The sequence below is a fragment of the Limulus polyphemus genome, unplaced genomic scaffold, assembly GCF_000517525.1.
Source record: "Limulus polyphemus unplaced genomic scaffold, Limulus_polyphemus-2.1.2 Scaffold3041, whole genome shotgun sequence".
NCBI classification, from domain to species: domain Eukaryota; kingdom Metazoa; phylum Arthropoda; class Merostomata; order Xiphosura; family Limulidae; genus Limulus; species Limulus polyphemus.
In genome coordinates this window covers 26,418-41,445 of record NW_013668651.1, presented here as the reverse complement: position 1 = coordinate 41,445, position 15,028 = coordinate 26,418, and the positions used below count along the sequence as shown (strand labels likewise).

Here is a 15,028-nt window from a genome sequence, read left to right as displayed (position 1 = left end):
TATTTTGATGTCATGATATGTAATTAAAAATTGTTATTTTACGGTGATAATCTTGTTTTCTTGTGCCCAATAATGCATAATTTCATTTGATAACACGTTTAGATTGAATGGTAATTTATAATCAGTCACAAGAACGTCAAATCTGAATCACTTGAAAAAAACACGGGGGTGCTTAACTTTTTTCCAGGTGTATATATGTAAAGCTGCTCATCAAAGCTTTAAGCTATGAAAGATGACTTTTGAGAATTTGATGTATCTATCAGTATTAACTTGATGATTTTTTTTTAATATTGATAGGCTCGTGCAAATTCAGCTTTAAGCACCCGAGAGACTTCTGTTAGTAGCTTACGAAACTGCTGGGACACGTTGAAGGTGGATAACAAAACTTTTCTGACGTTGGTCACCTCAGCATTCCCCTCAGCTAAGGTAAGAATAGACAAGAGTGAATTGAATCCTTTAATATCAGCCTGTTTAACCAAGAAAACATTTTTCTTTTAAATCTTCAGTGTTTATTTCAACTAAAGGAAATTACTTTGGTGACCCTAGCTTTATAAAGCAATATAACTGTGTACAAGTTCCTCAGTACCGTATTTTTCGGAATATAAGACGCACCCTTATTTTGAAGACAAAGTTTTGGGGAAAAAAGCTACAGTTGCATTTGAAAGATATTTATTGAACAAAAATTCAATTTGATACTTTAAAAATTAGTATATATTGTTCTAAACACAAAAGAGCTCAAAACATCAAAATAAGAAAATACCGTAAATAAAAAAAAAAAGGTTTACTGTTATTTAGTTTGGCTCAAAACTGACAAAATCTTCATTGCTTTCACTGTAATTTATTTTTTTATTATTTAGGGAGCATTATAAATAGTTATGTTTTTAAAAGAAAAAAAACTACTATTGTTATAAATAACACATTCAATTGAATTAAACTGTGCATGCCTATTTAAATATATTTACACACGGCTTGTGTATATCGTATATATACATATATATAATATTCATACCTCGGTGTATAGGACGCAAGCAGATTTTTACATCAAATTTTGGGGTTAAAAAAAAGTGTGTCTTTTACACTGAAAAATACAATAACTTTTAATTTTCTTCGTCAGTTTAAAAATACAAAGAAATTATTAAAACCACTGTAGAAAAAAATAATTATTTAGTGAATGTTTCAGCCAAAAATAGTGTAGAATTATGTGGTCAGGAGTTTGGTCAAAATGTCAACTAAATTTGTCCTTTCCATAGGCAGTTTAATCATTTAGTTTTTTTATCAGATGTTGTAATGTTCAGGAAGCAACATGAGTAATGAATAAATGTTACTTCCTGAATGTATAAGTTTTAATAATTTATATGATGACTGAAAATTATAATACAAACCTTTTGAAAACAAACCTCCAAAAGATAAAAGTATAACATTATAATCTTTTTTTTTTCTTTTTTTTTTCACTTTCGTAAATTTGGAGCATCATACTGTGCTTTTTAAGGTTTCTGGTCCATTTTTTAACCCTATCTGGACTGCAGAACACCTTTCAGGTGTTGAGTGCACACCTGCGTATCTTGTTACAAATTCATTGTAGTTCACAAAGAAAAAAAAAGAAAAATTGCAAACTTTTGTTTTTTCACACCTTGAGGATTCTCACCTGTAAACAAGATATTTGTAAATTTTTATTTTGCTTTTTTGCTCATCTCAAAATATAGGTTCATGGTCATTTAGTAAACTGTTGTTCCTTGAAAATATAATGACTTATTTCTTGTTTCTCACATGATTTTCCTTTCCAGTTTGTTTTTTTATTATTACAGCTCTATGTTACCACCTTTTCTTGTAGCACATGGTCTAAACGTTTACTAATGTAACTTATCTATGAAGATAGCTAGTACTAATGTCTTAATATGATTGGATAGAATAAATTAGATCATAATCTGTCTATATCAAGGTAGAGGAAATAGTGGTTTTATCAGTAATTATTGATTTCTCCAGATATTGACTTTTGGGAGGGAACAAAGGAATCTAATGGGAAGTTTAGAACAATTACGAACAAAACAAACCACATATCTGAGAATATTTTTATAGCTTCTTTAGACGTTTCTTTTGTACTGGAAAATATTTTTGTGTCATCAGGTAATGTTAATTGCATTTGGCAAGAATGGTAGATAATAAAAACATTTTCATGTGTCAGAAATTCTTCATTTATTGAATGTTTTTGCTCCATATGTTGTATTCAAACAACATACACAAATAAAAAGAAATATTATTTATTAAAAATAAACTATTGTTGAAGATAGATTTATATCAAATAATGTAGTTAACAAAGATCATGACACCTAATCTGATAATGGTATAAATGATGATGCCATTTTGAAAGACGTAGTTCTAGGGAACTGTTAAATATTTTGTCATGTTTTTTTATGAGTTTTAACCAGAAGTGGTGAGTACTGTAATTGTCAAAGTAAAGTATTAAAAGTGGCCAAGGGAAGCCTGGTGGTCAGTTTGCTGGACTTGTGGATACGATGTACCCTGGTTCGTGTAACTTATTGATAGGAAAAAAAATTCAAATTCCATGTTTTGGGGCCATTTGTCATTGTAAGAGTGGTGGTCAAATCCCATAATTTCAATTAAGAGTAGCTCCGAGTTGGCTACATGGCATTGAGTAGCTGTCTTCCTGCTAGTCCATCATTTTAAAATTTATTGATAACTAGCACTGATAGTCCTCAAACAGTATTGTAAACATTGATAGTTAATAGTTATTTTTAATTTTAAGTTTTGCTTAAGCCATTTTTTTCTTTCGAAACATTGAATATGAAAGTTAATTTTTTTTCTATTTACTTTTACAGGATCAAGACATGCTTATAGGTGAACTTAGGCATAATAGGTTTTTCGATGTATTTGAATACAATGGTCCTTTGAAATTGTGGGGTTGTTTCTTGTGCAACCATCCTGACCGTGCTCTGGACTTTTTACAAGGCAGTGAACCAGTCATTGAGGTAAAAATTGTTACTTCCAAGATCAAGAATAACAAGAAACTAATAAAGATATATATACTTTCAAATAAAAAAATAAAAAAATAAACTTTATATGTAGATGTTCAGTCACAGGTTTGCAACTGTCAGATAGGTATCATGTTCAAATATATGAAGTTCCTGTTAAAAATTCCTGTAAGGATGGGCATTCGGTGTAAAGTTTTTTTATTATTGTGTTTGGTAACTCGCAAAGTAGGAAATAAAAGGCATGTAAAAAAATATAACACTTGAGAGGATCCTGCCAGAAAAATTGATTAAATATAGAATATAACAGCTTGAAATGAACACAGCATTTGTATTAGAAAAACTACAATGTTTTGACCAATCACTAAAGAAAGAACTGGTAATCCGAAGATTGTGATTTCTATGCATTAGCTTTAATCAAAAAAAGTAATTCTAGGAATGAATAAAAATATCCTTACTTCCAAAGTAAAATACATAAAAATTTAAAAAGAAGTACTCTTGACGTGCATATATTTAAATAAGTTTACACTTTTTGAAGGTAGCACATGTGTGGTCGAAATGTTTTACTTTTTAATCAGAAAAAAAATCTTATTTTTCGTATAAAATGTTACATAAATAAGGCAAAGAACTGCAGATTTATGTCGACCATGCAGAATTAACATGTTTTTCATAGGATTATGTAGTACTTAACATGATTCCAGTGAACATTTCTAATGTCAATAAACAGGGATGGTCTTCAAATGAAAACAGTTGTTGCTGTTATGAAAGTTTAGTGTAATATAGTTTTATTGGTGTTGTATAGGTATAGTGATAAACCCCCATATCCTTATTGTTCTATTCCTGTAATACATAGGATATTCTTGTCATTATAAAGGTTCTGTCATAGACAGAATATCTGTTCCTCTATAGGTTCTGTAATAGAGTGCATATTCCTCTTATCATACCCAATATGCATTATATTATATGATATGCAATATATCCTTGTTGTTATGAAGGTTTTAGAATAGTCAGTATAAACCTTTTGTTACTCAGGTTTTGGGTTAGATTGTATATCTTTTAAATGTATGGGTTTCAAGTAGAAAGGAAGGTTCTATTATACCCATTATATCCCAACTGTTAAAGTTCCTTTAATAATAGACAGTATATTATTCTTGTAATACGTGTGAAAGACATTTTTTTACTTCATACTCTGTAGTATCTATGATTTAGTCTAAATATTTGCCTCTTAAGTAGTTTCTATGATAAACAGTATACCATCATTGTCACCATGTAGGCTCTGTCGTAACATATTTCTGTCACTAGGTTGGTTCTGTGATAAATGGTGTACCATCCTTGTCACCATGTAGGCTCTGTTGTAACATATTTCTGTCACTAGGTTGGTTCTGTGATAAATGGTGTACCATCCTTGTCACCATGTAGGCTCTGTTGTAACATATTTCTGTCACTAGGTTGGTTCTGTGATAAATGGTGTACCATCCTTGTCACCATGTAGGCTCTGTTGTAACATATTTCTGTCACTAGGTTGGTTCTGTGATAAATGGTGTACCATCCTTGTCACCATGTAGGCTCTGTTGTAACATATTTCTGTCACTAGGTTGGTTCTGTGATAAATGGTATACCATCCTTGTCACCATGTAGGCTCTGTCATAACATATTTCTGTCACTAGGTTGGACACCATTTATCACAGAAGTTACGACAGAGCCTACATGGTGACAAGGATGGTATATTTCTGTCACTAGGTTGTTCTGTGATAAATGGTGTACCATCATTGTCACCATGTTGGCTCTATGATGAACTGTATGATATTATATAACTATAACTAAAAAATGTTCTGTGTTAAACATTATATCCTTGTAATTGTTTAGGTTATATGATAAACAGTATGTTTTTGTCACTGTATTTTTCTGTACTATTCTTTATACTGGGACTTCAGAGATAAGTAGTACATTTTTTTCACTGCTCAGATTCTGGTATATCCTACATCCTTGTCATTACCGTTTCTAGGATACATAATAGTATATCTGAGTTTTAGTCTTTGGATGTTTATGTATTACCACCTGCAAGTTGTCTATACATACTTGTTCTATAGAACTTTACTATACCATTCAATTTTTTTGTATTTTCATGAAGAATACGAGGGCCAAAAAATAATCTACTAGCAGCAAGTGACAATAATAACTGACCTTCCAAGATTTCTGACTTTTCCTACATTGTTTAATCGTATATCGTTTTGCCAAATAAAGTCTCTTTTTATCACGTAGCCATTACAGCAACCTTAATACTCATGAGAGAGGTTGGGCGATCTTTGACCACCCCTGGATTGATGATTTGACTTAAATTGTTTAATTATCCTACCTAAATACCCAGAAAGTTATCAAAGGCAAAGTTGTCATAAAGGTTTTTGTGGTTTATCTGTGACTCATAGTTGAGACTAATTGTTATTAATTGTAATTTTATTGGAGATTATTAGCAACTTCTCTGATAAAAGACATTGTATAACTGAGATTTGAACATTGAAGTCACTGTAAGTTTCTGTAAATAATTATTAGAGATAAGTAACAATCATATCATGTAACACACACTGATTTGTTGTGTTTTTTTACTGTGTGTGTGTGTGTGTTTGGGGAGGGTGTAAGGGAATCTGTTAATTAGCTAAAGGACTCCAAAAATATAGTCTTGGAAGCTTTGGGCACTCGTAAAATTCAGAGTCAATGTTTCATGCTATGTGCTGTTATTTACTCTCTGATATATCCTCTTGTATTAATGTATAGGTCATAACAAATTGTTTGCTTATCTTATTACTAGTTTATAAGACACTTGTATTAATTCCAGAGATTTTCAGGTACTTAATATTTTTTTAAAAATACTTAGGGACAGCTCAAAGAAAAGAAAGCTAAATGGAAAATCTTTCGTCGTTGGAGAACTCGTTATTTTACTTTATCTGGAGCTCACTTGTCTTACCGTGGCTCAGTAAGTATTGGTTAAAGCAAGAAATAAGGGAAAGGTATTTTTTTATTAATTGTACGAAACTATTGATAAACTAACGCATGCCAGCCCGGCATTTTGATTTGGATCCAAAAAAAATGAGTAATTTCAGAAATGTTTTGATTTGACAAAAAAAAAGACTTTGGGCACTATTTATGAGGTCTAGGTTGCTGGAACTGACCCAAAACCGTGAGAGCCAACATGGAGAAGTTAACTTGTAAATGTAAAGTGAAATGATATAGCAATGAAACATGCATGAGGTGTTCTAGATGTGTTTGTGAATGTGAGGGTTAAAGTGTACTGATTGAGCTAAATCATGGGTCCAGATCAAATGAGAAAATAACTTATTTGAAGATATCCCAATCAATCTGACATACCAGCTGAATCAAAAATTCATCAATTAATTACTGCATTGACAGCGAAACATAAAAAAACAGGCACACTAGTATCATTATATCTTCGAAAAGGGGGATTGGAATTGTGTATAGGAAATCATCAGTTTTAGTATTATGTGAAACTAATGGTAAAGCAAAGCTCAAAGATGCAGTGTTGAAATTGAAGCAGATGCACAATTCATTACAAGATGATTTCCCTAGTGATTCTCAAATTAAAAATGTCATTTCTGCAATGAATACTAAATATGAAGGATGGTATAATGCCCAGTATGGTACCACAATAGCATAATCCATATAGATTTCATCATATCATATTTACATTAATATTTAGTTATTTTGTTTCAGAAATTGTGCCAAACTTCATTCATCGAGATCTATTGAAATAATAAATCACTAGTTTCCAGAATAACCGCTCTGTTGACCATCCTAGGCATTATACCAAAAGATACTGAGCTGGCTCATGTGGCAGGTGTTAAAAATAAAAAACAATATTAAAATCTAATAGCTCTTGTTTTTAAGAAATTGTTAAGCTGTAAACAGTACATTAAACCCTAAAATTACGAAATTGTTAAGCTGTAAACAGTTCATTAACCCTAAAATTACGAAATTGTTAAGCTGTAAACAGTTCATTAACCCTAAAATTTCTGATGAAGTCCATTGATTTTTAAACAAACTTTTCCAAACTGCTTGTGGGACCATGACTTTGTTAGTTACAGGTTCTTTAATAATACAAGTTAAACATCATTGAAATTATTGAACAGTATAAAAAATAATTAGACAATTTTAGTTTATTACAGTTTGGTTCAAAATGAATGTTGGTGGTTACTTTCACCTATTCATTTGTCATTCCCTGTAGAAAAATTCACATTAGAAGGCTGTAAGCTTGAAGGCTTATAACTAAAACTTGGGATTCATTACTTGCAATAAACACAGTAAATTCTGTAGCTTTGTGCTAAAAAAAAGCTATAAATGCTAGAAAGTAAAGAAACTATAATGTGTACTTTCTTTGATCTAGGGAAAACACAAGGATGCTCAGCCCATTGAAGTAAGCCAAATCCGTACGGTGCGTGCCATCAGTAGTAGAGGGAGAACCATCCCAAAAGCTTTTGAAATTTTCACAAATGACAGAATCTTTGTGCTCAAGGCTAAGGACAGTAAAAATACAGAACAGTGGGTACAGTGTTTGTCTATTGCCTTAGCTCACTCTCATGCTCGCGTGGCTCTTTGAGAGAGTAATTTGTCTTCAAGGTTTGTTACTCTAGTTGTATGATACGCACAGAACGCAAAGAGCTGGTCTCTTTATTTTTCCTTCCTATACTAAATTTACTGTTATAATGAAATGTAATAAAAGTATTGTGAAGTAGATCACATCAATACTAAGAGCTTTAGTCAAGTATTGTTTGTTTTTAAATTGATTATGTGATTAAGCTTTTTCTGTAAGTAGGAGACTGTGTCCTGTTGAACTTTAATTAAAATATTCCTGTGCCATTACCAACAGTTTAGTTGCTGGACACATATCTTGTCCAGCTCAGGTGTAAGTGGGGTACGAGTTGTCCCCGTGATACAGCTATGGATTTTGGAAGCTTCTGAGTACCACAAAATATTCTCCTCACTTTAAGCTGGGGGCATGTTACAAGAGTGACAGTCAATACTTAGCATGGATGGTTTGGTGACAGGGTGGTGCTAATTGGCTGACTACCCTCTGGTCAATAGTTTGAATTTATGAATAGTGGGAGATAGCATTAGTAGTTTTGCCATGAATATAAGATACTGGGTTAAGTTTAGTAATCTGTAATATCTTTTCATAAGTAAACATTTCTCGCATCCTTTAGTGAGAGTTTTAAACAAACTGTGATATGTATAAGTATGTGATCACATATTCCCAATTTATTTTTGTCTCTATAATTTTATGTTCATTTATAAGTATTTCTAACCATCTAATGGTGGAACCTTTAATCATAGAATTTCATCTTCAACATTTAAATTCATATTCCACTTTGTATCATATTAATTCTGTTTATAACTTTAAAAATATTGTTTTATATTCTCAGCTTTAAAAACTACACTTAAGTCAGTTTAAATAAAGACAACTGATCCTTTACATTTAATATTCAATATAATATATGTTTGTATACAGTAATATTATAAACATTGTTTACGAACATGGAATTGTATTTATAATTATTAAACTTATCCAAATAAGTTGTTATCACGTATGTCAGTTGGGAAACCATTTTTCCATAAGAACATTTTATATTTCATATTTTTCAATATTTCATTTCATTTTACGTTAACGACTTTCCTAAATCTTGTGTTAGGGTAGAGAAAATAAGAGGTAAAAAATATGAACTTTTACTAAAAAAAAATTGATATTCATTTAAGAGGTTATAAAACTTGAGCAACACAATAAAGGCTTCATAAGCTTGTTGACAATTCTTTAGTAAAAATACTTTATTAAAAAATCTAATTATTTGTGTACAACGGACTTGCAAGTTTACGAAAAGCTTCCCAAATTGCGTGAATGTACACTTGATGCGTTTAGAGTTACAGTATGTATAATTTCATGATTATTAGGTAGTTACATACATGTTATATATCAAAACTCTCATAGAAAACCCTTTTATCAGGCTGTCAGTTTATTAGCAAATTCAAAGCTGTCTTTAACAAATATTCATTATTTGTGTAATGTTCCATAAACCTAACCAAAGGTCTAATTTAAATGACTGTATATATCTCCATTAGAAACTGTAGTTCTAAATGGACATCCTTCATTATGAACCTTAGGAATTGCATTTAACATACTTTGATGACAGTCTGATGGCCTCATCATTAAATATATTTGTGTTATTATGTTTTTTAAATTTTAATAAATAATTCTGTAATATTATTTCTCTGTTTTATAGGAGACTTTTGTAACATGATAAATATTTTATTGTCATTTAAAATATTTATATTAGAATTACTGTATCAGAACTATTCCATTACCTTTATCAAGTTTCAATATAACTATCTTATCATTTTTACAAAGACTCCTAATTGTTAACAGTTCTTTATTAAGACAACTATTATAAAATGCCCATTCTCTACTGTCATATGTTATGACAGTTACATAATAATCAACTATCAAACATGTATAATTAAACACAAATATATTAAACTATTCAAATTAAATAACTGTTCATACACAATGTGAATTTTCTTTTAAAATATTCCTTCTCCTGGCACTATATATGAATGTCTCCCTTTTAATAGTTCACAGCACTGGCACCAAATGGATACATCTCGGGACTTGACTTGCAATCTTCTTGAAGTTATTGACAACATAAAAACCTATAGAATGTACTAGGTCTTTCTGTAGGCACTTAACTGTAGTAAATCTATGACAAAAATCTTCTTGAAGTTATTGACAACATAAAAACCTATAGAATGTACTAGGTCTTTCTGTAGGCATTTAACTGTAGTAAATCTATGACAAAATCCAGAGAAATCAAGCTTGTATGCACAAGCAGTAATATTAACAACTTCACCCATTTAGTATATAGGTTTTTCTCATAGTGACTACAAAGCACATTCACACCAACAGTATGTTTGAACATCAGCAACTTAAATAACACACACTAAACAGAAACAAACCAACATCTCTCTTTGGTCCAATTGGCCCCTTTTATACTTTGCAGAGTACATACCTTGGTTGGTAGGTAGGCTATGCCATATAGATAAGGACACCCTAAGTCTGCCTGCTAAGTTTAATCTTGCTAACTAATTGAAATTCATAAATAGTTAAAAGAAAAAGGGAACATGCAGTACATATAACATAGTAATTTCAATATTTAATATACCAATAACTGTATATTTCAACTTAACATCATATTAACTATCAAAAATAAATGTTAAAAATTGATATCTTATAACCATGATATATATATATAAGACAAGTAATTATCAGTGTTGTATTGAAAAATAAATAAATATCTATTAAATTCATACCTCATAAATGCACAATAATAAAATTTTCCCTTCTCAATAAATAAAATATAAATATGTTTAAAACTTCCACCTTCTGAACATACTTGCAAAATAACTGGTGAATGAACTTATAGTATTCAGTATAGTATTAGCGTAGTTAGAATAATTAGTGTGTATAAAGGTTAAATCTTTGTTACAGATAAATTTAGTGCACCTGATCAGGCACTTGGTGATTGTGACATAGTCACAGCCGCAATATTTTTAAAGTTCACAGTAGAATATTTGCAGAGAAAAGTTTACTTATAAAAAGAGACAGACTTAAACCAATGCTTAAGAAGATGGGTTCAAGAACTGAATTGTTAGTAATGAAATAAAAATTATGTTTGGCTGAGTAGAAATTTTGGAATCAATGTGAAATGAAATAGGCTAGACATAAGGCCAGTTTATAGCCATTAGCTTTATCAGGTAGTGCAGCTTGAAATACGAGTCTTTTTTTATCAACTATTGTAATTTGAAATTGTTCATTATAGGTGTATAAATACAGTTAAATTTGAAACAATGTTCTCTAGATGTTATGTGTGGATATTTATTGATAATTAGAAATTATCTAATTACTGAATTTTATATATTAAAGAAAACAAAGTTATTTGGGTATATATGGTTCAGAGTGTAGTTTTATTCTAGAAGTAAATAAAGAATTTTATTCAATCAAAGATTTATCACTAATGCAACATAATTTATTCTGTATAAAAGGATAAAGCTGTTAATTTTTCATTATACTTCATTAGGACTAAAAGGACTGTTTGTACACAGGCAAAAACTAAAAGGTGAAAGATATGTTTACCACCAAAAAAAACGACTAATCACACTCCAGAAATAACTATCTTATTCAAACCCAACGTTTTGTCTTATGCCTTTTTCAAGAGTTGTATGTGTTCTTTTCAGTTATCAGTTTGTATTTTTATGTGATGCTGTAACCCTCAAGAAAAGCATAAGCCGAAACATCAGGTTTGAGTAAAATAAATTTTTACTCGAGTGTGATTAGTTATGTTTTTGTGTGTTCCAATTATACAGTCTGATCTACAATATTTAAAAATTAAATAAGAAAAATGTTTCTATTTTCTCTTTAGCTTAAACTTTAGTTTAGAAAGTGTTTTTCCATATATCAGTTTTATAATATAGTTGTTGTGAGTATATAAGGTTACTAAACTTAATTGTTGTTTAATTATCAGTTGAAACATTGCCAATTTAAGAAATAAAGAAAAAAATACATTGAGCTTCCTTGAATTTGGTGATTCAACCATTTTGCCATTAGTGCTTATAAAAGGTTGCCAAAGCGAGTGACTAATTAGTATGAAAATTATATCGATTAACTTGTGATAGTTATCTTTGTAAACAGGAAAAAACTCCGACAACATTAAGAACTTGTTTGCTGTTACCTTATGAACAAAGCTTCTTATCATACAGCCTTTGGATTAACTTCAGGTACAAAACACAAACTTCTATAAAAAAACTAGACTGCCAGTGACTGCAGTTATCAGTACGGGGCTTGCATGCAGTACAGCAGCTATCTGGGTCCAGGATCTCTGGACGACCAATAAATATTATATCTAATAAGAGAAAGTTGCAAGTTTTAAGTAGTGTTGCCAAGTCTCGACCAATAAATATTATATCTAATAAGAGAAAGTTACAAGTTTTAAGTAGTGTTGCCAAGTCTCGACCAATAAATATTATATCTAATAAGAGAAAGTTGCAAGTTTTAAGTAGTGTTGCCTAGTCTCGACCAATAAATATTATATCTAATAAGAGAAAGTTACAAGTTTTAAGTAGTGTTGCCTAGTCTCGACCAATAAATATTATATCTAATAAGAGAAAGTTACAAGTTTTAAGTAGTATTGTCAAGTCTCAACCAATAAATATTATATCTAATAAGAGAAAGTTACAAGTTTTAAGTAGTGTTGCCAAGTCTCGACCAATAAATATTATATCTAATAAGAGAAAGTTACAAGTTTTAAGTAGTATTGTCAAGTCTCGACCAATAAATATTATATCTAATAAGAGAAAGTTACAAGTTTTAAGTAGTATTGCCAAGTCTCAACCGATAAATATTATATCAGATAAAAGAAAATTATAAGTTTTAAGTAGTGTTGCCAAGTTTTGTAAGAAAAAAGTAAGCAGCTCTACCATTCAAAATAAGTGGCACTGCCTTTCTAATTAAGCCCCAAACAAGCGACACTGCCTTTCTAAATAAGCCCAAAACAAGCGACACTGCCTTTCTAAATAAGCCCCAAACAAGGGACACTGCCTTTCTAAATAAGCCTAAAACAAGCGACACTGTCTTTCTAAATAAGCCCAAAACAAGTGGTACTGTTTTTCGAAATAAGCCCAAAACAAGCGACACTGTCTTTCTAAATAAGCCCAAAACAAGTGGTACTGTTTTTCGAAATAAGCCCAAAACAAGCGACACTGTCTTTCTAAATAAGCCCAAAACAAGTGGTACTGTTTTTCGAAATAAGCCCAAAACAAGCGACACTGTCTTTTTAAATAAGCCCAAAACAAGTGGTACTGTTTTTCGAAATAAGGTCAAAACAAGCGACACTGTCTTTCTAAATAAGCCCAAAACAAGTGGTACTGTTTTTCGAAATAAGGTCAAAACAAGTGGCACTGCCTTTGGAAACTTCTCTTTTTATGGCTCACCCTCAAAATGGCAATTTGCATGGCTTAATTTGAATATAGAATATGCCAGGTGTGCAGGCCAGAAAATTCATGATTATGGGTGTGATATTTAATTGAACAGGAGTGGAGATAAGATGATTATAAAATTTTAACAAGGTGTATACTATTCATTAAACCAGTCAATCACCAAAACTACTCTTACAACTATTTTATTGTGTGTTGAAGTCAACTACTACAACAAGAACAACAAATAAAAAAGCCCAAATAAATGACTTCAGGATAAAACAAATCCAAATAACCACAACCCGTGACTCCCAAAATATTATAGCCACTTTTAAGATAAACAAACCCAATTCCTTTTTTTTTAAAGTAGTCTTGACAGCACTGGTTTTAAGATGAAGAGCTACCAATGATTGAATATTTTACTATTTTTGGGGGGGAAATTTTCACACAATTTTTACATTTGAAACTATTTAACTGGCATATGAATACATTTCTTAAAGCATGATAAATGTATTATAACATTATGATATCTTAAGTTTTACACCTTAATTTATAGGTGTATAAATACAGTTAAATTTTATTCTTAGGAAAATTTAACTCCTTTGAAACAATGTTCTCTAGATCTTATGTGTGGATATTTATTGATAATTAGAAATTATCTAATTACATATGAATACATTTTTTAAAGCATGATAAACGTATTATAACATTATAATATCTTAAGTTTTACACCTTGGATTCAAAGTTATTGACAAAAAAAAACAAACTTGTATCCATTCCCCACATACCCCTCTTGGTTTCAATTTTAAGTATGTCCTAAACCCTCAACATACTGACTTTTGAAAAGTACAAGCTTATTGCCCTTTTATTTAATTAATACACCTATTTTTCTGATATTGTAAGTTATAGCAATATGGTACTACCAAAGATTATAATTTGATTGGACTAGAACACATATAATATCAAACAGATGATTGTAAATGCCATTGAGTTTCAATAATGTGATGTCTTGTGTCAAAGATATCACCATTTCTCAATTATGACTTCAAATCATGCTCCTTCTCTTTTGTTTTATGCCATTTAGTATTCAAAGTCTGTGTAAACTAACATTAGATAGTGTTAATCTTTTAACATATACTTGTGTCTGTAGTAGAAAATATTTGGTTAAAGTAGAGGAGTAAGAAAGTAACAATGTATGTTGTAAAAGAAAATGAATCATAATTTACATTACCTCATATATTTTGTACAAGAAAAGGGTAATCAGCAGATACATGTGTGATGTAATTAACCGATAGTTATTTAAATAATCAGTGTAGAGTACTGATATTTAGAATACTTAATGGTTGTATAACCCTTTAGCTATCTTTGATATATTGATCATTAATATTTTTCACACTGATCGTGGCCCGGCTACTCTGGAGATGAAGACCTACTGTGGTTTGCCTCGAATGTCTCAGATTCTCGCAGCTTGATTGTCTGGAACATAAACTTGATTGATCATCAAACTAATGGTGGTCAAACATACATCTAAAATAATAAATTATGTAAATAGAGCTAAGTATAATAGTAGACAATGTAATGTTTGATTTGAAAGCTATGCTAAGAGTTATAATTGTATAGAATGTAGTTATTTTTCATTCTACATAAAATTTACACAGCATATATCAACACCACTACCCCATCCCTAAGTATGGTAAGCTGGATCTAGTGTCATCATTAATATAAACATTAAAATTAAATTTGTCCAAGTAGGTATAATACTTAGATCAAAAGTTGCATTGAAGTACTATTTGCAATCAAGGATGTCATCTCGTTACAGAAGGGACATGTAGCATTGAAGTACCTTTTGCAATCAAGTAGGTAATCTGGTTACTGAAGAGAAATATAGCATCGAAGTACCTTTTGCAATCAAGGAGGTAATCTGGTTACAGAAGAGACATGTGGCATCGAAGTACCTTTTGCAATCAAGGAGGTAATCTGGTTACAGAAGAGACATGTGGCATCGAAGTACCTTT

General features: G+C 30.7%; 1 protein-coding gene across 9 annotated transcripts in view; it reads left to right on the top strand.

The window, feature by feature from the left end:
• The window catches only part of LOC106468522 (ventricular zone-expressed PH domain-containing protein homolog 1-like), a 50,702-nt gene extending 35,680 nt beyond the window's left edge, over positions 1–15,022 (top strand). For 8 of the 9 annotated variants that reach the window (XM_022396861.1, XM_022396862.1, XM_022396858.1 and 5 more), the window contains 4 exons: positions 298–426; positions 2,838–2,987; positions 5,860–5,958; positions 7,384–9,770. In XM_022396861.1, coding sequence (XP_022252569.1) covers positions 298–426; positions 2,838–2,987; positions 5,860–5,958; positions 7,384–7,596 — 591 coding nt within the window. In that variant the 3' untranslated portion in view covers positions 7,597–9,770. Of the gene's footprint in view, positions 1–297; positions 427–2,837; positions 2,988–5,859; positions 5,959–7,383; positions 9,771–14,832 lie in introns of those variants that run through there. The other variant, XM_022396857.1, reaches the window with a different exon arrangement.
• Positions 15,023–15,028: the final 6 nt, after the last annotated feature.